Source organism: Emydura macquarii, unplaced genomic scaffold (genome assembly GCF_026122565.2).
Source record: "Emydura macquarii macquarii isolate MOO-44397 ecotype Brisbane River unplaced genomic scaffold, CSIRO-AGI_Emac_v2 contig_3470, whole genome shotgun sequence".
Lineage (NCBI taxonomy): Eukaryota > Metazoa > Chordata > Testudines > Chelidae > Emydura > Emydura macquarii.
Genome location: NW_027133607.1, coordinates 6,155,857 through 6,181,748, shown reverse-complemented (window position 1 = coordinate 6,181,748; position 25,892 = coordinate 6,155,857). Strand labels below are relative to the sequence as shown.

At 46.1% G+C, this 25,892-nt stretch overlaps 1 protein-coding gene across 2 annotated transcripts in view; it reads left to right on the top strand.

Moving 5' to 3' along the window:
- The first annotated feature begins 868 nt into the window (after positions 1 to 868).
- The window catches only part of PLXNA4 (plexin A4), a 583,803-nt gene continuing 558,779 nt past the window's right edge, over positions 869 to 25,892 (top strand). For both annotated transcript variants that reach the window (XM_067534998.1, XM_067534999.1), the window contains exons 1-2: positions 869 to 1,243; positions 15,449 to 16,712. In XM_067534998.1, coding sequence (XP_067391099.1) covers positions 15,534 to 16,712 — 1,179 coding nt within the window. In that variant the 5' untranslated portion in view covers positions 869 to 1,243; positions 15,449 to 15,533. The remainder of the gene's footprint in view (positions 1,244 to 15,448; positions 16,713 to 25,892) is intronic.

The window sequence follows — 25,892 nt, the reverse complement described above, 5'->3', positions numbered from 1 at the left end:
CAGTGGTACGTGGGTGTGTACACGCACACACAGTTGCACGCGCACACACACACACACACACACACTTGGCTTGTTACAGTGTTTGGCAATTATAAAATGTTCTACATCTTCAAAGCACTTTCCAAACAGTAGCTACAGAATCCCACACCCCTGTGAGGTAGGTGAGGAAGTGCAAAGAGGGGGAAAGTGAGGGACAGAAGTGATGGGAGTAACTCTGCACTAAGTGTACTTTGGGGAACAATGCTGCACATGGAATAGATGCCTTAGTAGATCCAGCTCTTTTCTATCTGTACAGCCATCTGGTGACCTTTCTACTGTGATATCTAGGATCCCATCTCTAATTTCTAGGATTCTGTGGATGAGCAGTAACAACCCTTCTAACATCCCCCACCTAGAAGGACCCCTCGCTTCATGCACAGCTGCCGTTCAGCAGATGATGAACAAAGTAGATGGTGTTTGGATCTGGATCAGAGTTGTGTTTGGTGGTGACATCTTGGTTGCACCTGAAGCAGAACTGAAAAATAAGTAGCTTGGTTCTGGTTGATCTGACCCAGATTGGAAATCATTAATTATCTTGGATCCCGGGATTCACGCTTGTAACCCCCCCTTTCACTTGAAATCTGAAAGGGCCTGGGAAGTGGTCCTGGGTGTGGTTTGTCTGTGTTCCACCCATCCCCTTAGCAAAGCTAATTCTTTGCAGCTATAGATCTTCACTAACGAGGCTCTGTGAGCAGCTAAGCAATTACCTCGCCCCAGTTGTGGGTGCTCTAGAATGATTGTTGATAGCACCAAATGTTTATATGTGCAAACAAAGGGCCAGATCCTGAGCAGCGCTGAGCACCTGCAGCTCCTGTTGATGTCTGAGGATCTCACCGGAGAGGATATTTATGAAAGGAGAGTGAATCCGCTCTCTACAGATGTGCTTTACAGCGCAGCAAGCTGTTGAGAGAGTGGCATTGTGAAGGCAGTCTTGACAGCAGCTCATTTAAATGTGTTTGTGTGTGGAAGTGCACATTTAAATCCAAGAAAGCTTTAGCGGCAAAACAGTCAGATGAAGCAACCCCCTTATGCAGCTGCAGCACGAGCCTCAGGATTCTCGGCACTTTATCGCTTTAGGATGTCTTGGAAGCATCTATTCAGACGCTAAATTGAATGCAATGACCACTGAACTATTAAAAGTGCCCTCAACAATGGAACTTGAGTGTGTAATGTGCCTATTCTGCTGGCATTGGCAAAGGATGGGGTAAGTGGAGTAAGTTTTGATGTGAATTTATAACCCTGAGAGCCATCAGAATGAGTGTGTGTATAAAACATGCACCGAAGGAGATTATAATATATAGACGTGCATAGACAGGAGATCTGTGTGTTGGGAGAGTGTGCATATAAAATGGACAGCTGGGAGAGTAGTCTAGTGGCTTGGGTACTGTGCTGGCAATCAGGAGAGCTGCGTTCTTGTCCCAGCTTGGCCACAGCCTGCTGTAAAACCTTAGACAAGTCGCTTTCCTTCTTTGTCCTTTCTCTGTTTAGATTGTAAGATCTGGAAGGCAGGGACTGTCTCTGTGTGTGTGTGTGTGTGTGTGTGTGTGTGTGTGTGTACTGTGCTTAGCAATGAGGAGTTATTAGTTAGGGCCTCTGGGTGCTACTGTAACACAAATGTGTTGTTTTAAGTGGGGTAGAGTCCAACTGTGCCATCAGGCTCAGAGCCCCATTGGGCTGGGTGCTGTACAGACCCCCAGGAAGAGACAATCCCTGCCTCCAAGAGCCTACAGTCTAATTCAAGACCAGATGCAACAAGTTGATATAAACACCAATGGGATAGAAAGACTAACAACACCACGCATACATGTAGACCCGCTATGCACAACCTGAGGCTTCCAAATCATTTATATGGTTTCAAAATATAAAATACCCCTAAATATCAGCCATCCTGTATTTGGCTACTATCAGTTGGCAATTTCTCGTAGGCATTGCAGGAAAAGTTGGTCTTGAATGGGGGTTTGAAGGAGGACACAGTATTGTCTGTATAAACAAGGCTGGGGAGGGTTTTCTACGCATACAGACTAGATACAATTAAATACACATAACTGTGTGTGCGTGCATGGACATTCAAGTTGCAACAACAAACACTCAAAGATTAGGAAATAGCAGGGTTAATTCAGCTGCGTTGTATGTGCGCATTGTGGTATAGTCTTTAACTACATGATCACATAGTATTTTTCCTACTTTTTAAACTTTCTCTTACTACGCTGTTTTGTACGTAATTTTCTAAGTCCTTAAAAAAGCAAACTGAAAACTCCCTCGTCCCTCTGTGACCAGGGCCTGGCTAATTAACCTTTTTTCAGGCTGCTGTCTGGGCACATCGAGTGCGGAGGAGAGACTGTCTCCCTGCTCTCAGTTCTGGTGTTCCGTGCCACAATGACCCCTGGCCGTTGGGAAGAGAAATTGTAGGGAAAGTCCTGCTCTCAGTCCCTGAAACTCTGCACTGGAGCATGCTCGGTGGCTCTGTTGGAGATGGCTCAGGCACAGTCTGGTCAGCATTTAGGAGCTGTAAGGGGATAGAGCGTGCTCAATGCGGATGTAATCTTTCGAAGAATTTATCTGCCAAACTCTAATAAGCCTCCACTGTGCGTGTGCAAACTGGCCAAATTTTGGACTGATTTTTCCACAGGGAGGGCAAGAGACACAACTCTGACACCAGGGTGACCCCCTGCTAAATTTCAGTCCTCGCTCCAAAGCTTGGAGGTGCTAGAGCATCTCATAGAAATGTTTTACCCATGTTTTCTATTTATTTATTTATTTATTTAAATCTTACCACTAAGGCATTTTCCTCTAATTCTGTCCTCTGAAATGGCTGAACTGTTTTCAGTGAAGCTTCTCCCCCCCTTTCCCTCCCAAAAAAAGAATCAGCTCCTGAGGCAGATGTCCCAATGTGAAAAAATTGCAGCCTGAGTGGTTAAAATTTGGCATGCACAACTGAAAACTGGGTCTAATCATGGGAAATGTTAGGCAGCCTTAAATATAGGCATTGCTACTTGTGCTACTTGTGACAATACACAGAAACCTACTGCACCACACGGTGTGCGCGTGAATTGCACCTGTCTGTACAGAAATATACAGATAGGTTCTCTCTATTCTACAGTAAATATATATGCACTATATGTGTGTGCATAGTATGTGAATTGATCACACACCGTATCAGTCTATCATCTCTCTCATAAGCATGTCTGTATCAGCATAGCATGGGTCTGTCTCTTGTCCATATTTAATCCTACTTACATCCCTATTCCATTAGTATCCTGAGGCCAGAACATAGGACCTGGGGTCAGTAACCTTAGTGCAAGCTCTGTACAGGCCAATAAGAATAACTTTGCATTGGCACCAGACCCTATGCTGTAGTTGGGTTTGTTCTTTGCCTTTGGTTTGACAACTTAGTGGTTTGTGGGGGATGGGACCTTTTAATGAGATTGTAGCCATCTACTTGGCAGGACCCAGCTGCCACACTGGCCATGTCCCGGGGCCGGCTACTATAACTCCTGTGCTTTCCTCCCCCCCTTCTGTGAAATGGGGATAACAATAGTGTAGTGTTATGGATTTAACGTATCGAGCCACATCAGCCTTCTCCCCCTAAATACCCATGGACAGAGTAAAACAACAGTTGAATCCCTACTTATCTGAGCCATCCAAATAGGCTTATTATGGCAATTGGAAGACCACTTAGAGTCAATCACCTTTGCCACTGCCTGGCTTAGAATTGCTTCCCGGCAGGATGCCTCTGCCAGCACAAATACAGCGCTCTCCATTACTGTTTACTCACCTCATTTCTCCTGTGCCTTGTGTGACAGCTGCACTGCCTTTGAGGTTAATTATGACAAAATCCAACTCAAGAGAAAATTTGAGGAGAGGTTTTTATCAAACATGCCCTGAGGAAAGGTCCTCAAAACATGCCATCTCTTGTTTGCTTTGGTCTCTGGTATTCTGCTCTCTGGGATGTTATCCCAAGGCCTCAGATGAGGTCCAGTTTTGCTATAATTTGCCAAAAACTATTTTCTTTAGTGCCATTACACTATTTTTTTAGTATATCTTTTTTGAGCCATAATTTTATTTAGTAAATAGAATTCTATTGGATCAGACACATAGATGAATATGTTTTGTTGGGGAAGAGTCAACATGGTTTCTGTAAAGGGAAATCATGCCTCACCAATCTATTAGAATTCTCTGAGGGGGTCAAAAAGCATGTGGACAAGGGTGACCCAATGGATAGAGTGTACTTAGATTTTCAGAAAGCCTTTGACATGGTCATCACTAAATGCTCTTAAGCAAAGTAAACTGTCATGGGATAAGAGGGAAGGTCCTCTCCTGGTTCAGTAACTGGTTAAAAGATAGGAAACAAAGGGTAGGAATAAATGGTCAGTTTTGAGAATGGAGAGACATAAATAGTGGTGTCCCTCAGGGGTCTGTACTGGGACCGGTACTGTTCAACATATTCATAAATGATGTGGAAAAAGGGGTAAACAGTGAGGTGGCAACATCTGCAGATGATACAAATCTACTCAAGATAGTTAAGTCCAAAGCAGACTGGGAAGAGTTACAAAGGGATCTCACAAAACTGGGTGACTGGACAACAAAATGGCAGGTTTAAATTCAATATTGATACATGCAAAGTAATACACATTGGAAAACATAATCCAAACTACATCTATAAAATAATGGGGTCTAAATTAGCTGTTACCACTCAAGAAAGAGATCTTGGAGTCACTATAGATAGTTCTTTGATAACATCCACTCAATGTGCAGCGGCAGTTAAAAAAGCTACCAGAATGTTGGGAATCCTAAGGAAAGGGATAGATAAGACAGAAAATATCCATAGTACACCTACATCTTGAATACTGTATGCATATCTGGTCACTCCATCTCCAAAAAGATATATTAGAATTGGAAAAGGTACAGAAAAGGGCAACTAAAATGATTAGTGGTATGGAACAGCTTCCATCTGAGGAAAGATTAATACAACTGGAACTTTTCAGGTTGGAAAAGAGACAGCTAAGTGGGGGAGATGATAGAGGTCTATAAAATCATGTCTGGTGTGGAGGAAGTAAATAAGGGAGTGTTATTTATTCCTTCTTATAACACAAGAACTATGTGTCACTAAATGAGATTAATAGGCAGCAGGTTTGAAACAAACAAAAGGTAGCATTTCTTCACACAATGCACAGTCAACCTGTGGAACTCTTTGCCAGAGGATGTTGTGAAGGCCAACACTATAAAAGGGTTCAAAAAAGAACTAGATAAATTCATGGAGGACAGGTTCATCAGTGGCTATTAGCCAGGATGGGCAGGATGCGAAACCATGCTCTGAAGTCTCCCTAGCCTTTGTTTGTCAGAAGCTGGGAATGGGAGACAGAGGATGGGTAACTTGATGATTACCTGTTCTGTTCATTCCCTCTGAAGCACCTGGCATCGGCCACTGTCAGAAAACAGACACTGGGCTAGATGGCCCAGTGGTCTGACCCAGTTGGCCATTTTTATGTTCTTATTCAGCAGCATTTTTACATTCCAGTTCCCGATCTTGTTCAGAACATGGCAGTGCAGCAAAAATAAAGCAAGCCCAAGAAGATGCTGAATTTGTTCTAATCTCAGACATACTGGCCCGCATTTAAAAAGTCAGCATTTACCCACCATTACCACAAAGTGTTCTCTGAGATGTTCTTCTCACTCCCTTACCTTTAGAGGAGGAGAATTTTGACTTTTTAATGACAATCTTGGTATGCTGAGTTCAAGTTCTGGGTGAAGACTTGGGATGGTTCTACTACCCCTTCTTTATAACATAGCAGTCATTCCTTCATGGCTCTTTTGCCTCACATAGGAACATGGGACCAGTGAAACTGCTGCATCAGATCAGGCCATTGTTTCCATCAGATCAGTAGTGACCAATAACTGCTGCATCAGAGATAATTGGAAACCCTCTGTAGACTAAGTGGGGATTTGTTCTTGTAGTTAATGCACTGGACTAGGACTCAGAAGATGTGGGTTCAGTCCTCACCTCTGCTACAGACTTCCCTGTGTTACCTTGGTCAAGTCACTTAGTCTCCCTCTGCTTCAGTTCCCATCTGGATGGGGATAATAAGGTATCCTTTCTCCCATCTGTTGTCTGTTTTGTCTATTTAATACAGTAAATTCTTGGTGTTAGGAACTGTATGGATGGATATATAGTGAGAAACAGTCCATGTCCTAATGGAATCCTGATCTCAGTTAGAGCCTCTGTACTCTACAGTGGTAAAGATGGACAGGCTAGTAGTACTGTGCTGTAGGTGATCTTCTACCCTCCCTGCTATTCCAGTGCTGAGTAACCACCTCTTCCTTGCTCTGCTGATGCTCCTGATTATACCAGTCGGCTCCTAAACTTGGCTCCATCAATGCACCCCAGTGCTGCTCCTACCCTCCAACCTTTTGCCTTTGCCAATGCATCTCAGTCATTTGTTTCATTGCTCCCTGATTACCCCAGACGTGCAGGCATCTCCTGAGCAGAGTCTGTCAGTGGTGCTGAGTGGGAGGCGGTTTTGTGAACAAAATGGGATTGGGACGGGAGATCATCAAAGTGCACATTCAGTTATGACCTGGGCCCTGGCCTTACCTGCTCTGCTTTTTGAGTCTACAGTGAAACCCCAGACCTTGAAGACAGGGGAAGCTCGCCTGATTTTGTTGCAAGCAATTTTCCCCGCTCTAGATATAAGGTCCAAGGTTACCACAGCCTGTGGGGATTGTCCAGTTGCTCAGGCATTAGGGACTTGTTTCATTGAATATATGATTTGAGTTCCCCTCATGGCTGCATGAAGTGGAATAACTGATGACCACAAAGTCTCTGTGGCTATAGATTTACTTACTTGGTTACCAACTTATTTGGTTTCTCTCTGCCGGGATTTCGGACAGGCAACTGAAATATGGTTTGTGTGTTATGGGGTTTGGCTCACTCACTGATTATATAAGTATAGACTTCTGCAAGAGTCTCACGGCTTCCTGATCTTTCTAAAATTACAAAGAAGGGGGAAAACATCTGCCCACCAGCACTAAACTGTAGCGACAGCCTTGTCTCACAACCCGAACCAGCATGAAAATAGCTGCTTGCTGAGTCATGGAGAAGCCGCAGGTTCCCTGAGTCAGATCCTCACACTCCGCTTCCTTGCCACTGCTGGGCGACCAGTGGTGTCTTGTACGCACTGTTCAGTGTTGGGCCAACCTCAGAAAGCTAAGCTGCTCAGTGTGATTGCTTACCTGAATCTAGTGTGACCAGATAGCAAGTGTGAAAAATAGGGACGGGTGTGGTGGTGGGGAAGTATAGGCACCTATATAAGGCAAAGCCCTGAAGATCGGGATTGTCTTTATAAAATCGGGACATCTGGTCACCCTATCTGCACCTCTTCGGCTGGGATTGAAATCCCATGAAAGCCTGCCGTGTACTAACTGTCCGTGTGGGCCCAGCTGCCACACACTAAAAGTTCCCTAGCCCAGGGCAACCTTTCCAAACCACTGTGCCCCTTTCAGGAGTCTGACTTGTCTTGCATGCCCCACGCTTCACCTCATTTAAAAACTACTTGCTTACAAAATCAGACACAAAAATACAAAAGAGTCAGAGCACACCGTTAGTGAAAAACAGCGCACTGTCTCATTTTACCATATAATTATAAAATAAATTGATTGGAATATACATATTGTACTTACATTTCAATGGATAGTATATACAGCAGTATAAACAAGTCATTGTCGGTATGAAATTTTAGTTTGTACTGACTTCGCTAGTACTTTTTATGTAGCCTGGTGTAAAACCAGGCAAATATCGAAACAAGTAGCTGTATCCCCTGGGAGACCTTGAGGATCACTGCTCTAGCATGCTTTGATCTATACCACGTTGAAACAGGAGTAGATCAAAGTCCTCTAAAGAGAACTTTTAGTGCGGGTCATCATGGACCGTTAGTGCAAGGGAGACTTACACGCCAGCTTTCCACAGACTAACTGTTCATATAGACAGGGCCTTAGACTTTCATTTCTTTGGGGCAGGGATTGCGATTATCTGTTTTTACAAGGGTCCCATTTTGATCTGTGTTGCCAAGCATGACTGAAATACACCTTTTATTATCTCTTCTTCCTGCCTTCCCAGTGAGGATCTCTAAAACCCTTGTAGTCACTAACTAGTGAAGCCTCACAACAGCCTTGTGAGGTACTGTAGCCAACTATCCTTGGCATTTCACGGAAGGGAGGCCCACAGCTGGGAGGTGACTTGCCCAAGGGCTCATAGCAAGTCAGTGGCAGAGCCTGGAATAGAATCCAGCTTGCCCCTGTATCCTCTAACCATCAGGATGCTGCTCATCTCTGCAACTGATCTTGTTTCCAAAAACCTGCCTTCTAAAAGGTACTGAGAAGAAGCCACCAAGATAGTCAACATTTTAGTCACCACCAATCCAGGCAAGATTGCACCTACTCTGGTAATGCAAGGCTATTCTGTCTACCTGAAGTACCTGTGGTGCCCCCATTACTATGTTATCTGACAATCTTCAATACGTTTATCCTCACAACATCCCTGGGAGGTAGCGAAGTGATTTGCCCAAGGTCATACAGGATGCATGTAGCAGAGCAGGGAATGGAACCTAGGTCTTTCCCGCTGTGGGCTAATGCCCATGTTACTAGACCATCCATCTCTGGTCACCATAGTTTCCATTCTGACTGGTATGACACCATAGAGACTGTATTTTTGTTATAGTCTTTGTGGAGCAAATTCCCTGAGGACCTCAGGACCGCTGCAAACCTTACAATTTTCCCTTCCAAGCATAAAGTGAGCTGCTTTGACGTGCGTTCACTGATAGAAACCCAGAGTGCATCATTCATAAATGGAAAAGACAAATAAAGTCTGTACACAATTGCATCACTCAATGCACTTCCGGAGAGTGCTCAGTTATCAAGGCGATGAGCATCATCGAAGAACCCAACTAGAATTGTCTGTGAGATCAATGAATGTCATCGTGCGTAGCTGGTGCTTGAAATGCCTTGTGAGTAACCCGTTGCAGAAATTAAACTCTCTGTTTAGGACAAGCTGCAGGTTTGCTGGGATGTGGGGTTTTTTGTTTGTGGGTTTGTTTGTTTTTTTTACCATAAGCTCAAGAGAAAAGATGCTGTAAAGTGGGACCCCCTCAAAGAGAGAACTGCCTTCAATTTCCATCAGGCAACACACAGACTGCAAGTTCAGGGAGAAAGGATTTAGCTGCAGCTCGAAGCCGGTCTTTGTTGAGGAGTTGTTGACAATGTCCTTGTATGAGTTCTCTCTCTCTCTCTCTCTCTGTGCAAGTTTACAAAGAAAAGCCTCTGTCCATGGTAATCAGGGTTTATTAAAAGAAGCCAGGAAAATGTTTAGCTGAGATTAAAGGGATTGTGTAACTGCACTTGGTGCTGAACGGCTTCGCAGTGACTGTTGCTGGGAGCCTGCCTCGTCAGCATACATGCCCGGCCTCCTGTGTCCCAGGAAATGAATAGCTGTGCATGAGCGGAGGAAAAGTAAATAGCGGAATGCACTGCCAGATTAGTGCTGAGCTTCATTAACTACTAAGCCCAGACGGCAGGCGTTTCCTAGCAGAACTGGGCACCGGCAGGCTCTCTCCCCACCCTTGAAGAAAACTCACTGGAGAGACTCTGTGTCGCAAACAGAGACCCGACTTGCTAATCCTAGCCCTGTTTGGGGGCAGGAGGTTGTTGGATGAGAAACCCCTCGCTCCTATGTTTGGGGGATGGTGTCTCATTCACATCCTAGATTCGAAGCTGTCCTTTGATCTTGGCGCCTAGCTGATCCGGAGTCCAAAGGGGTCTGTCTTGGTCCAGTGCAGCTGGAATATCATCTGTGATTGTTCTGGCAGGGGAGCAGCCCCCAAAGGGCCCAAATCTCACAGCTGATCTTGCAAAATTTCTGCGCTTGGATGGGACTATCATACAGGATCCACTGATCTCATCATTTTTGCACCTATTGGTGCCAGAAGTGGATGCGTGTCACAAAGGGGGAATCCTTTAATCCCCTGTGTTTACCCAAGGGGGAGGACCCAGCTGTGGTGGGGCAGAGACTCATGGCAGGATTTGCAGTGGCTGTCTGGGTGAATCACAGTCGGTGTCCAGCAAGACTGCTTTGGATCTGCGTCCCTGCCGCAGCTGGTGAAGTGAGATCAGTCTTTCATGAGATCTTGGTGTTGCGGAATCTGAATGCAAACCCAAATTCTCCCCCCTTTGCTTTAGCTTGGCAGCTGTCCTACTGGGGGGGACAGCATGACACTCCTCCAAAGTCATGTGCCAACTCCTCACCCCCCCTGTGTACTAACTGCTTTCGAACTCACAGTCTCTTTCCTTGGACAAAAAGGAGTTCGTTTCTTTTTTCCCGTTGAAACTTGCTGGGTTTTGAGGATGAGCGTAATGTGTCCTGCTGGCCATGTGTGGAGCTCGAATATCTTGGTAGTTACATGTAACCCAACTGCACTGAAATTTGGCTCCCACCGTGGGATGTGCGGATCTCTCCCCGGAGGCCTGCGCGCTGTCCTGTCTTTGGGATATCCCCTCGAGGTTCCTGAGCAGGGTCCTCATTTTAACCAAGATGAGACTAAGGGGGCGAGGGGGTGAACAGATTATCCCACTGCTCCTGTGGGGTTCTCACACCTCCCACCGCAGCAGCAGTTACTGGTCTTTGATAGAGACAAGGCACTGCACTAGATGGACCTTGGGGCTGGTCCAGTCTGGCCATTCCTAGGTTCTCATGCTCCATTTTCATGCAGAGTGGAGTGTCTGCTCTGGCACAGCTCCCCTTTGGGGTGTATAAAGGGAGAGCAATATCTACCCCCCTCCCTTCTCTGGCACCCACAGATCTCCCTGAGGTTATGCAGAATCAGTGGCAGCACGTCCACGCAGCTGCCCAAGAGACTCTGCAAAGAGCACAGCACAGAGATTTCCATCTGCAGTTTCCAGAGGGCAATCCGCCCTCTTTCCCCCTCCTCCCGCAGGATTTTGGAGCAACTGAAGAAGCATCTGCCCACCGAGAACTCATCCCATATTTTCCATTGAGCCCAGTGCATGCTGGGGCAGAGTTCTGGGGTATTGCTCAGTGCTATGTGGATACCCAGGCCAGTGCAGGCATGATCAAACTCAATACTGCATCTCAGCGTCTGAGCCGAGGAGCACCCGGTGGCCTGAGATACAGTGCCTGTAATCTGCATATTAAAGCCAATTGCAGCAGCCTTCACTTTCAATGTGAACTGCAGGTCCCAGCATGCACAACTCTATCTTGACCATCTGTTTGGATCAGGATAGAGCGTTGCGTGCTGGACATCTCCACAGGCCACACCTTCAGGCGTCACGATTTGCTTGAATGCAGGCTGCACTGTAGATCTCTGCATGAGGCTGATTTAGGGCTTTGTTTTTTCCCCCGTAAACAAATAGATCAAAGTCTGAAGTCAGACCTCATTTTCTGCTCCCTTCTTATCTTTTGTTTCCATATTTGTTTTCTAGTCAATGTCTTTTGGAGTGAAAAGCTGGGTATTCTTATTGCATGGTATTGTTTCTGTCTTCTCTGCTGCTGTCATTTCACTGTCCCCTGATGTGGGTGATAAGCATTTTGAGATGCACAGCTCTCTCTCTCTCTCTCTGGTGCCTTGTCTAAGATGTAGCAGGAACGCTGCCCGCTTTCTGCTCAGTAAATAACTAATTACAGGCATCCATGTCTCTGCCCTATGTTGTGACAAACAGACTTTGTTGTTTTTTTAATAAACCCAAACAATTACTGTAGCACCCAGAGGCTCCAACAGAGCCCCAATGTGCTTGGTGCTGTACGTACACATAGTAACAGATCATCTACACTTAAAACTTAGAGCGGCACAGCTGTACACAGCTTGCGTAGCTGCATTATGTCGACAGAAGAGAGCTCTCCCACCAACATAATATAACCACCTAAATGAGCGGCGATAGCTATGTCGGTGGGAGAGCGTCTTCTGCTGACCTAGCGCTGTCCACACAAGCTTATGGCGGCAAAACAGATGTCACTCGGGGTGTTTTTTCACACCCCTGAGCCATAAAATGTTGCTGGAATACATGCTAGTGTAGACAAGGCCTTAGTGGACAAGAGAAAAGGCGGGAGAAAAACAGAGGTGAAGGGATGTGCCCAAGGTCATGTAGCAGCTCAGTGGCAGAGTCAGGAATAGACTCTATATCTCCTGCGTGCTTTCAGCCATGGTGTCCCTGTGCCTAGCACTCCCTCTCTGTCTCAGTATCTCAGGAGTTCACCCTTGTCAACACTCCCTTCTTTTATGAATCTCTCAAATTGCTAAGCCTTGCCTGCCCCTCACACCGCAATAAAGAACCCAACCAACCCTCTAAGGCAGAACCTCTCCCAGGCCTATCTGCCAGTGTAGGTTTTTTTGTTTTTGTTTTTGTCCATCTGTTTAGATGATGAGCATCTTGGGCCAGGGGTGTCTTGTTCAGTGATTGGCATGGCAGGCACTTGTCAGGCTTTTCCCTGTATGTGAAGACCTTTCCCCACGAGGCTCACTATTTTGAAGTGCACTTCTACTCTATAACAAGTATTTGTGGCATCTGAAAGTCAAGCTGGGTCCTCTCTGGCTTATGCCTCCAAGACTCTACAGACTGGAGTGTGACTTCCACAACCCCTGTGTGGCCAAGTTGTTTTCATTCGGGTCGCATAGCTACTACCATGGGATGCATTTTCCTTTGCATTTGGATCTTAGACCCCGGACCCAGCAATGAGCTCTGTGTAGGTAGCTCCCACTGCAGGATTGGGGCCTTAGGCTATGTCTTAACTGACGACGGCGATCGACTTCTCTGGATCGACTGAGCGGTCAGTGAAGACCCGCTCAGTCGATCCCGAAATCGACGTATTAAGACCACCTTCTCAAATGGCGTAGCGTTGCGTCGACGGGAACGCGGTTCCCGTCGGCACAGTGCAGTGAAGACGGCGCGCAGAACGGAAGCAGAGAAGTCGACGGGAATTACGCACGTTGTTTGCATAGCTTGCGTAACTCCGGTCGACTGCCGCCGAATCTCCGAGGTAAGTGAAGACAGGGTCATAGTTAGTGTAATGCTTGACACATGAACCACCGTAGAACCTGTTTCCGTGTCCTGTCACTCTGCTGACTTTGCAGGGCTGAGAAAGGTAAAAAGTAATAAACATTGCTCTGAAAATAATCTTTTCTCCTTATGTATTTCTAGTGCTCCAGTCAGCCAGGTGTCTAGGCAGCCATTAGAAACACCGATTGTAATTCACAAGTGACAAGAGCTAGTTCTCAGGGGCACTGAGTGATGTTTCAGGACACTGGGCTCAAACGGGGACAGCTTTCCTCTTTTGAAAGAGTCCACCCTTGAGATAGTAGCTGAAGAGGAATTGCTGCGCAGGGACCGCTCATCCCGCCGCCACTCTATCCATCATAATAAAGATTATTAAAAGCCCTGCTTCCAGCCCTGCGTGACTGACCTGCTGCAGAGAGAACCGTTTCTCACTGACGAGAGAGAGGGAATCTCCTGAACTTTGTTGTGTAAACTTGGGTTTTTTTAAATATTTGTTTGACCAGAAGGCCAAAGCAGGGCAAAGTAAACAAGCCTCAAGTAAACTCAAAATGGCTTGGGCCCAGCATATGTCAAATGCAGCAGCTGTTAAGTTAAAGCTGGGGCGGGAGGAGGGCGAGATGCAACTGTCCTGCTAGTGTGAGATTTTTGCATGAACGCAAATTGCATTTATACTTTGAAGAGTGACTGATGTCATGTGACGCCAGGTTTATTCCCTCGCCGTGGCTTCCTGGTCAGATCTGATCAGTTTACAAGTCACAAGAAGCTGGGCTAGGCTCTCATCTGATGTAAATCTTTGGCGCTCCATTGATGTTAGTGGATTCACACTAGCTGGGGACCCAGCCCCATGGTTCTAATGGCCTTAGCCACGCCTTCAACTTCTCTGGGATCTGGAAATCCTGCTGTGTTCACCGTGCCATTTGCTGTCCTCGGCGCCAGATTTCACCCCCTTGCTCTACGAGGAACACCATTTAGATCAGTGGAATAACTAGCTGAGTAAAGCAGAACTCAGCATAAGGACGGGTGGCAGAATCTTGCTCTTAGAGATGGGCCCAGTTCAAAAGGGGCATTTTGTGAACATCTGACCCAGGGGGTGTGCTTTGTGACTGCCTCTTTAGTTTGGACGCTGCTCTGATGGCTGCCTGTAATAAGGCGTTTGCACTCGGGATTTAGCTGAAAGTTCTGTTGATGATGCGTGAGGCAGAATGGAGTCCAGCTGCGTCTCCGGGAGCTGTATGCGGGACTCAAAGGAGTGGAACTGGCTTTTGTTCAATAAGCAGCTGTGAAGAGAAGGAGGCGCCGTTTCACAGGTCCTGGCTACCATACAAATGCAGCTGTGCTAACGAACCTAGTAACAACAGCGCTTTTACAATACTGGGGGACAGTGGTGTTGGAGAGCTAGTGTAGACGGGCTAGAAGGACACTGAGTGCCAGTATGTATCAGCACCATCTGTCCTAAAAAGTGCAGCCCATAGAGGTGAAACGGAAAGGTTTGTGTTCCCTCTAGGACTGAGCAGAAACCAATTTTGTTTCACGAAAAAATTTCAAGGTTTCAAAATTTGGTTTCATTCTGATGCAGAAGAAACGTTCCTGCCCTATCTGACTTCGGAGCAGGGACTTAAACCTGGTTGTGCAACATATCAGGGCTGAAACCACCCAGCTATAGCGTCAGTGTCTCTTTCTGGCTCTATCCTTTCTGGTTCTATGAATATTTAATTTAAACAGCTCCAGGAGAAGAGGGAGGGAGGGTAGGACGCAGACTCTGTAGTTCTTTCTAGTTAAGAGGTGAATTTTCTTCTATATCAGAGAGAAATGGATGGTGTTGTGGTTAAGTTACTGAAAGTGGCTACAGAAGATCTGGGTTTAATTCCCATCTTTGCCACACATTCCTCTGGTAAGTCACTGAATCTCTCTTCTTCTCAAGTTCCCCATCTGGAAAAAGGGGATAATAATTCATTCTGTGTTGTCTGCATGGATTGTAAATTCAGGTACAGGAGCTATGTGTATGTACAGCGCCTAGCACAATGGGGCCCAATCAAAGCCAGGCCTTCATAATGCAAATACTAGTCAATAACTGTGGTTGTTAACCCCCTGCATTATGCTTGTCTCCTCTGCATTTCTCTACTGTGTTATGATGTGCATGTGGCCGGTTATTAATCTGGCATGAAATTTGTGTCAGAATCTTTTCTTTCTAGGAGGGTTCCTTTGGGCTGGTTTTATACAGAGAGATCAGAGATGAGAAGGGTGGGATTAGCAATTAAATATGCTCTGATGACGGCATGGTTTTGAAGGAGGGAGGGGGAAAAATACTCCATAGGGTAATATACTTTTTGTTTTCTTCTCCCTTTGCTTGTAGAACAAGATCCACTAAGGGACTGGTGCTTTGAAAACGCTTGCTGCGCCGCATCCTCACTTCCTTGGGAATACAAAACTTTCTAACCATGTCAGCAGCCATGTGGAAATGGACTTGCCTGATTTCCCATCTCCTCCTATCTGCCATGACGTCATCCCTCACTAAGCAACAGCTGCCTCATCCAAAGAGGCCCTTTGCCACTTTCCCTGGGGAGCAGGCAGAGGGGACTTTTAACCACTTGGTGGTTGATGATAGAACTGGGCACATTTACTTGGGTGCCGTCAACAGGATCTACAAACTCTCCAGTGACCTAAAGGTTCTGGTGACCCACCAGACTGGTCCAGATGAGGATAACCCGAAGTGCTATCCTCCCAGGATAGTCCAGACTTGCAATGAACCCTTGACTCTCACTAATAATATCAACAAGATGCTCCTCATAGATTACAAGGAGAACAGGTTGATAGCCTGTGGGAGCCTTTACCAGGGGATCTGCAAGCTGTTGAGGCTGGAGGACCTCTTCAAGTTGGGCGAGCCCTTCCATAAGAAGGAGCATTACCTCTCTGGGGTAAACGAGAGTGGCTCTGTTTTTGGAGTCATTGTTTCTTACAGCAACATGGATGACAAGCTGTTCATCGCCACAGCCGTGGACGGCAAGCCCGAGTACTTCCCCACCATCTCCAGCAGGAAGCTCACCAAGAACTCCGAGGCGGATGGGATGTTTGCCTACGTCTTCCACGACGAGTTTGTGGCCTCCATGATCAAGATCCCCTCAGACACGTTCACCATAATCCCCGACTTCGACATCTACTACATCTACGGCTTCAGCAGCGGCAACTTTGTCTACTTTCTGACCCTGCAGCCTGAGATGATCTCCCCGCCTGGCTCTACCACCAAGGAGCAGGTCTACACCTCCAAGCTTGTCCGGCTCTGCAAGGAGGACACGGCCTTCAATTCCTATGTCGAGATGCCCATTGGCTGCGAGAAGAACGGGGTGGAGTATCGGCTGCTCCAAGCGGCCTATTTATCCAAGGCAGGTAGCATCTTGGCCAGGACCTTGGATGCCAGCCCGGATGATGATATCCTCTTCACAGTCTTCTCCAAGGGGCAGAAGAGGAAAATGAAGTCCTTGGATGAGTCTGCTCTGTGCATCTTCATCCTGAAAAAGATCAACGACCGCATCAAAGAAAGGCTTCAGTCCTGCTACAGGGGAGAGGGGACCTTAGATCTGGCCTGGCTCAAAGTCAAGGACATTCCCTGTAGCAGCGCGGTAAGTCACGTATTTAGCCAGCCACATTGAACTACTACTTCATGTGGCTGTTTGTACCAGGACAGTGTGGTCTGAGTCGACCCAAGGAACCAAGAGCTAGAATTGCTGGATTCCGTGCCAGTCTCTGTCACCAACTTGCCATCTAACCTCTTTGTGCCTCAGTTTCCCCATCTGTCAATTGGGGGAGTATAATGCTTTCTTACTTCGCAGGAGTGTTGTGATGGTTAAAGTATTAGGGTAAAGTGCTTTGAGATAATCTGAGGGAATTAGCCTATTCATTTAGTTATTATTCCACAATATAATTCATTAGGGGTGAAATTCCACCCCCATCCAGATGACCAGCACAAAGTCTGAGGCAACACTGAGGCCTTGTGCTGGCTCCTCTGCCTACAGATGGAATTTTACCCCCAAAATCTTAATTTGTGGCAGGTCTAAACTAATTTGTGCCGTGAGGTTTGCTAAGATGTGGCTTGATTTTTTTTTGTAGGCGTCTGGAACATGGACCATTAACTCACCTGAAGTCCCTAATCCCCCTGTCCAGAGCCAGTACCGCAACGTTTGTGCACCAAAAAATAAAAAGGGACGCGTTTTTAAGATCAGAGTTAAATACTACAGGATTCAAGGGGAAGATTCGGGGGTGGGGTGCAGTCCCTGGGGTTTATTCTGCAAATAAAGCAAAGCATCCTTGAGTTGTCTGATCGCGTGGGCTACACTTGGAGGAATCTGCATCAATCCAGGCAGTGTATTGCAGCCTTTGATAAGCTGTACTGAAATCAGCAGTGCAGCGTGCGCTGCTTCCCGTCTGCCTGTGAGAGTCAGAGTGCTGTGCTTTGGTTTTCCTTCTTAATTAGCTCTTTAAAGTGAAAGTCAAGTTCAAGCCTGAGCAAAGGGAGAATGGAAAACAGAGTGTTTCTTCTGCTCCCAATCGAATGGCAGAGTTGGAATGCTTCCCTTTTGATTCGCGCGGTACCCACTCAGTTTTCATTGGGGGAATCCCTATTTGCCTTCAGTTTAACAGATGGTTCAGTGGCAGAGAAAGTTAGTTTGACTTAGTTTCTGTGGATGCTTTCCCTTTATGCTTCAGCCACTAGCCGCGTAAAAGGGCATAGAAATGGGCAAAAATTCCATCTGTGCGCCTTGTGGCAAGAGACCTTGGTGTAAATGAGAACCAGGCCCTCTCTTTGGATCGGATTCCGGCTGCTCATTGGAGCCAAAAGCAAACCTCCCGTTGACTCCAGTGGGAGAAGGATCAAGCCCAGAGTTATATCTGGGGTTGATTTTCTTCATCCCCTAGAGCTCTGCATTTTCAAAGAACTGCTTTTAGGTTGAAGCTGAGTACTTGTCACCGGAGTTACTTGTCTGCGCCACTAAACCTCCCCACGCAGGGATATGTGCTGCCTGTAGACTGACTCCTGCAGCAAGTCATGCTGGAGTTTGGATCTCTGAAACCAAACACCCATCACGTCATTTCTGTGGCTTTGATAAGGCATAAAAGCGGCCGTTAGCTCCCTGTGGTCCTGATAATGAGTCCTGGATGAAAAGAGCTATTATATTTCATAGGATCATGTGAGCAAAGAGTTGGAAGGAGAGCATGGCCTTGTGGTATGTGGCATCCTGGGTGTGACCCAGGCAGGGAAAGCTACCAAAGCTGCCGTTGTTGTGCCTCAGTCTCCACATCTGTAAAGTGGAGATGATGCTTCACCAGCGGGGGAAAGTGATGAGAGAGCCCCGAATGAAAGACACGATTCGGAGTGTGGTTAGATTCTGTGAGTTGAGAAGCACTTTGCTCTGCAAGCAGCCCGTTGATTTCAGTAGGCTGCCCGAGGGAAAGGGACTAACTACTCAACTTGAATACAGGTGGCAGAATCCAGCCCCGAAGCCTGGAAAACAGGGATTTCCCTGCACCCCCGCCCTGAACTCCCCCATCCACCCAACGGGTTACCAATCTAGTCCTTTTCCGACCCGCCCTGTACATTCGAACACCCCCCCTCTATTTTCAGTTCCTGAGGAAAGTACTGAGAAGTGTAGCCCTCCAACAAGTGGAGATGGCTTCCGAGATACCCATTGATCCTGGCTAGACATCTCTCTAGGGCCTTCTCTCCATGGTGATTTGCCCCAGTTACAGCTGTTGTTAGACATCCACCAGCATCGCTGCGTGGTTGCAGGTGTAAGATGTATCTCCATTTGCTCACAAAGTGGCTGTGTCTGTTGGCACCAGGGGGATGGAGAATGGAGCTACATGGCTGCCGCGCTCTCACACGCTGAAGTCCCCAGCATGGCCAAAGGCCTAGGCTAGCCCATGGACTGCACGGCAAGGGAGAATTAGCTCTGGGGATGCTGCAGTGAGAAGAACAGAGACTCGGAGGAGCAGGTTGGGTGAAGTATAGGGTCTGGATTTGTTTTGCTCTCCAGTAGTAAATGAAGAGCTCGTTCCTAAACCCTACAGCAATGGCCCGCCATAGTGTAGATACGTTGCTATGAGCTGGAGGGCAGGGTACAGCTACTCTGGCCCCATACTTTTCTAATAGGGCAGCAAACAGTTAAAAGAAAATCCAAGTCCCCCCCGTAGGTGGCTGCTTCTGTTTCCTTCCCAGTGCAATGTTTGTTCAAGGCCATGACCAGGTTCATGGACTCGATCCGTGAGCCATCACCGCACACGGCTCTAATGGACTGCAACAGGCACACAAATAATTACAGAGGAGGCAGGGGATGAGTGTGCTGCACTTTACTGCTCAGGCTGAAACCTTGGAGTCTGCAGCTCCCGCGGCCAGGCAGAGCGCCTTGCTGCTGAGCCAGAGCGGCAGCTGTGACTGCTGGCATCCAGCGAGATGAGCTGTTGAGTTGGCGACTCTGGCCTGAGTGCACCCAGCATCATGCTCATCTTTTGGGCAGAAGAGGCTGGATCTCAGAGTCTCTCTCCAGCTAAATGTCCCTAAGGCTTGGGCTGACCTGGCTCACAGAGTGAATTGGAGGCAAAGGACCAGCTGCCATTGCTTACAAAATCTCAGCTTGTGTGTATAAGAACATAAGAACAGCCACACTGGGTCAGACCAATGGTCTATTTAGCCCAGAATCCTGTCTTCCAAAAGTGATCAAAGCCAGGTGCTTCGAGGGAATGAACAGAACAGATAATCATCAAATGACCCATCCTCTGTCTCCCATTCCAACTTCTGGCAAACACAGGCTAGGGACACTTCAGAGCGTGTTTTGCAACCCTGCCCATCCTGGCTAATGGCCAATGATGGACCTGTCCTCCATGAGCTTACCTAGTACTTTTTTGAATCCTGTTATCGTCTTGGCTTTCACAACATCCTCTGGCAAAGAGTTCCACAGGTTGACTGTGCGTTGTGTAAAGAAATACTTCTTTTTGTTTGTTTCAAACCTGCTGCCCATTAATTTCATTTGGTGACCCCTAGTTCTTGTGTTATGAAGAGGAGTAAATAACAATTCCTTATTTATTTTCTCCATGCCGGTCATGATTTTATAGACCTCTATCATACCCCTTCTTAGTCGTCTATTTTCCAAGCTGAAAAGTCCCAGTCTTATTAATCTCTCCTCAGATGAAAGCTGTTCCATACCCCTAATCATTTTAGTTGCCCTTTTCTGTACCTTTTCCAATTCCAATACATCTTTATTGTGATGGGGAGACCAGATCTGTATGCAGAATTTCAAGATGTGGGGCGTATCATGGATTTATATAGAGACAATATATTTTTTTGTCTTATCTATCCCTTTCCTAATGATGCCCAACAGTCTATTAGCCTTTTTGACTGCCACTGCACATTGAGTGGATGTTTTCAGAGAACTATCCACAATGACTTCAAGATCTTTCTTGAGTGGTAACAGGTAATTTAGTTTTGTAATTTACCCCATCATTATATATGTATAGTTGGGATTATGTTTTCCAATATGCATTACTTTGCATTGATCAACATTGAATTTCATCCGCCATTTTGTTGCCCAGTCACCCAGTTTTGTGAGATCTCTTTGTACCTCTTCGCAATCTGCTTTGGACTTAACTAACTTGTATAGTTTTGTATCATCTGCAAATTCTGCCACCTCACTGTTTACCCCTTTTTCCACATGATTTATGAATATGTTGAAAAGTACTGGTCCCAGTACAGACCCCTGAGGGACACCACTATTTACCTCTCTCCATTCTGAAAACCGACCATTTATTCCTATCCTTTGTTTCCTATCTTTTCATCACTTACTGATCCAGGAGAGGACCTTCCCTCTTATCCCCCATGACTGCTTAATTTGTTTAAGAGCCTTTGGTGAAGGACCATGTCAAAGGCTTTCTGAAAATCTAAGTACACTATATCTACTGGATCACCTTGGTGCACATGCTGCTTGACCCCCTCAAAGAATTCTAGTAGATTGGTGAGGCATGATTTCCCTTTACAATAACCATGTTGACTCTTCCCCAACAAATCGTATTCATCTATGTGTCTGATAATTCTGTTCTTTACTATAGTTTCAACCAATTTGCCTGGTACTGAAATTAGGCTTATCGTCCTGTAATTACCAGGATTGCCTCTGGAGCCTTTTTTAAAAATTGACAGCACATTAGCTTTTCTTCAGTCATTTGGTACAGAAGCTGATTTAAATGATAGGTTTACATACCACAGTTAGTAGTTCTGCTAGTGTGTGTGTGAATAAAGGGTAATAAACTAACCAAGAGCAGGTGAGATTTTGGCAGCACAAACTCACCCACCAAATAAAGTTTTCAGGAAGGGAAGAATGAAGAATGGTAGATAATGGATGAATGGAAGATCTAGTCTGTGCACATTGTTTACCTTTTAAGGCCAGTAGGGCAGTAGTTACTAATCTTCATCATAAATCAGGGAAAAATGGTCATTTTTGATGACTTTTCAGTTGCTTTTCAAACAGACGTTATTCACTTGGGTGATGAATATTTCCAGGTAATGCCACAACATCCCCCTATTCCATCAGCACTGTGTACATATGAGATAAGAATAACTTACATTTGAATAATTCATTGGGTCCCACAGTGCTTAGCAATCACATCACAGATCACTATCTTTAACCCACTAACCTTCCTTTGTCCTATGGCTGTAGGGGTGTTAAATGCCCACTTCAGGTTGAATGGTCTCTTGCAAAATGTAACTCCTTATCTGTTACAACCTTGTATTTAGTTGTGACATTCTGAGTACCTTTCCCAGAGCTGAAGAAGAGCTCTGTGTAGTTTAAAATTTGTCTCTTTCACCAACATAAATTGGTCCAGTAAAAGATATCACCTCCCCCATCTTGTCTTTTTTTTTAAATATTTCATTTGTCACAAATTTTTGTCACTTTTTACGTCAAAATGTTTATCAAAATCTTATTGAAATTTTCCATTTATAGCAAAGTTTGGTAGGAGGTTGGAGCTCCTACTGTGTCAGTAACTGTTTCAATAACAATTCTGGAAAAAAACAAAGCAGTTTTGAAAAAACCACTAAAAATAGGTCTGCTTTTCAACCCTGTGAAACAGAAACAACTTTGAACTTTCAAACATTTAATGAAATGTAAATTATATAGAGATGGGGCAAGGGGGGGAGAGAGACCAGCTCTATTACTAAGGAGTTTAGAGCAGGAAGTGAAGAAGAATCTCTTCTTCTTTGATAGAAACTACAGGAGGCGTGCGGGTCTGTGATTATAATCGCTCATGTTGGGATTACCCAACATCATAACAGATATATGGTGAGTGTTCGGACGTAGTGGATTTTCACAGGTTTCAGGTGCATTGTTTCTCTCTCTGTGTAAGGTACTTACATGACCCCCAACACTGTTGTATGTAGCGCCTCCAATCTTTAAAAGCATTTATCCGCACAAATCCCCTGTGATGTAGGGCAGTGCTATTTATCTCCATTGTACAGATACCAACTGAGGGGGAAACTAATTGACTTGCCCAAGGTCACATAGAAAGACTGTGGTAAGGAGAGAATTCAGCCCAGGAATCCTGAGTCCCAGACTTATGCCCTAACTGCTGGACTATCCTTCCTGTCTGTTCACAAGATGTAAAACCAGGTGCTTGTAAAACCTTAGCTTACTTTAGGTCAGTGGTCTCCAGACCGTGGGAAGTGTCCCTCTAAGGGGGCGTGAAGGAACGTTTGGGGGGATGCTGTGGAGCCCAGACCAGCTCCCAAGAGGGGCGAGGAGGAAGTGCAACTCAGCCCCGCTCTACTCCTCGCCCTGGCCTCAGCCCCTGGCTCCCGGCCGCAGCTCCTGGGGGCGGTGGGCATGGGCGGATTCCATTATGGGTAGGAGGGGTTACGACAGAAAAAGTTTGGGGACCACTGCTTTACGGGATGTCCTCTAAGATCCCTCTCACCTGCCCATTTATTTGCCTTGCCTTCCCTCCCAGGGGCTGAAGCCCATCAACATTACTGCTCCCAAGAATCAATTTGTTTTGGGGAGGGTCCTCTAGTGAGCCTCCTCCAACATCTCCTGGGATAGCCTTTCGAAAGGGAAGATGCTTCCTAGAGCAGTGTGTTAGTTGGAGTCCACTCTTCATTCAGCGCTACATCTTCAGGGCCAAGTGGAGCCTTCTAGGTCCCAGTGCTGCTGCGAAGAGCCATGTGGTCTGGTCCCCTGAAATGCCAGAGCAGGATGGGGTTGTAGCAGGTTTCTCCCAGGAGATAGCACTGCTGTGTGCCGTAGAACTTGCTTTGGAGACCCCAGAGGAAGGGAGCAGATAACCATGTCTGAAACCCAAATACGGTGTCTTGGGCGGTGATACAGAAGGTTTTCTCCGTTGACCCTGGCTATTCTAGAGAGCGAAGGAGTAAGCTCAGCACTCACCCTGGCAGCCAGGTCTTTTCATCTGTCTGATTGGATTCTGACTTTTCACAAGCGCCCGCTTGATGAACTGCAGCATAACAAAGTCGAGTGCCCTAAATGAAAAGGTGTCACCTCTAGCAGCTTCCACTAGGATACTCAAGTGAAATATCTGTCCAAGGTAATCAAGCGCTATCCCCCAGCCGCTGCCTTTCGTGTGCATGTTCGTTTTCTTTTGGCAGGAAATGGAGTTTGACTGTCTAAATTACTGCATTCAATCGCTTCTTCGTTTTTGTGGCAGGAAAAAACCTTTCCTTCTGAGCTCAGGAGACTCAAAGGGTTGGCCAATCATTTCCCAGTGCCATGGGACAGTGGGGCTTTGAGGGGTATATCTGGTGCTTTGAAGTTACTACCTGGTGAGTGGCTTGGCTGGCAGGGCAGCTAAAAAAGTTCTCCGATAACCTCTTTATTTTGATGGTAGGTATCAATGTCTGAGTCACAGGAAGGCTGTGTGGTCAAGTAGCTTCAGCAGGAGAATGGTAGTCAGGGCTCTTGGGTTATATTCTCAGTGCTTCCATGAACCTTTTTATGTGAGCGTGGGCAAGTCACTTACCCTCGCTAAAGCCCACTTCAGCCGGAACATGCTGGGGAAGTGCAAAACGTTATCGTGTGGTGACTAATGCGTGCCCCCCTGTCCTATGGATGAGAACCAAAACTGCTTAATGGTGTGTCATAGACCCTGTATGGCTAGCAGCTACTGGAGAGGCTCTTCTAGTTCAAGCATTAGGGGGACTGTACTTGTAATATAGGAGCAATTGAGTTCTATGCTTGCTGTTGCCCTGAAGCTCCTTGTGTGGTGCAATGGAGACGAGCAGGTAGCTGCGAATGTTAGTGTGTTACAGTTCGTCTTCCTCCCCCACCCTTCAATGGGTTGTCAATTTGGATTTCTGCTTTTGTTGGGAGCACACCTGTGTTAGCGATAATAATACCAGGTTCTTACACTGCATTTTTCATCTAAAGATCTCAATGTACTTTACTGGGGAAAGGAAATATCATTATCCGCATTTTACAGATGGAGAAATTGAAGCAGAGAGAAACACGACTTGCCCAACATCACTGGGTAGGTCATTGCCCAGCTGAGATTAGCACTCGGTCTCCTGAATCTGTCCCATGTCCCTGGTTACTGGACAGCACTGCCATTTACTAGTCAGTTGTTCCCAGGATTCCCCTCCCGGAGTGTTCTGCAAAATAGACTCCTCGGTACCGATGGGTGGAGGTATGGTAGGAAGTGCCAGCCAATTCCAGAGCTTAGAGAAAAGTGGTTTAGCACCAAAAGCAATGCCTTGTGTGGCCTCTTGCCACAACTTTCACCTTTTTAGTCTCCATGAAATGAGAAGTCTAGGGCAGTGGTGGTGGATTATTTTACAGCTAAAACTTTTATTGAATGCATAGGAAGAACCCATTCCCTTTTGAAAAATGGATGGAAAGCTTCTTCCATATTAAAGATCTGGGACCTCCGATGTGTGAGGTGGTGTGACCACCCCATACCATCAGATTGTGTGATCCACACCAGGACAACAACTGGATCAGTTTATGAACAGTTTAGAATGGGGTTCTGGCATCTGCATTTTGCATATGTGATTCTTGCACTCATATGGGTTGAGCACCTTACTCACTCTGACGGGGACTAATTCACGTAACTACTCACTAGTGGGAATATTTTGGGTAAATTTCCCCAGTGCAGATGTAACCTGCGCTAGCACACTGGGGCTCTGTGTCTCCCTTTGGTGGACAGGCTATGTAGAGCAGTTTGAGTCCGTTGTTGCCTCTGAATGAGTAACACTGCTCTTTTAGCTCAACCTGTAGAGGCTTATTATGTTTATAGAACCAGGGTCTGAGGCTGAGCATGTAACCTGGGACGTTGTTACGTAGCTATAACCTTAGGGACTCTTCCATGATCCCATTGTTGAGAAATATTCCTCCTATCTTTCTTTAAATTCTCCTTCCGCTTCATTCCATTACTCATAGTTTTTACCCTTTTCAACTGTCTTAAATCCATATGGGTTACCAACACGGGATGCTCGAATAGGAGTAGCGAGGTTATTTTACCTTTATATTTGGCACTGGTATGACTGCGGCTGGACTACTGTGTCCAATTCTGGTGCCAACATTTCAAGAAGGACGTGGATAAATTGGCTTCAGAGAAGAGCTATGAGAATGATTAAAAACATGCCTCATAATGATAGATGCAAGGAGCTCAATGTATCTAAATACAAATCTTAACAAAGAGAAGGTTAAAGGGTGACATTATTAGTCTGATATGTATCTACAGGGGGAACAAATATCTTCAATCTAGCATAGAGAGGTATAAGTGAGTTCAGTTAACCATTGGGACAATTT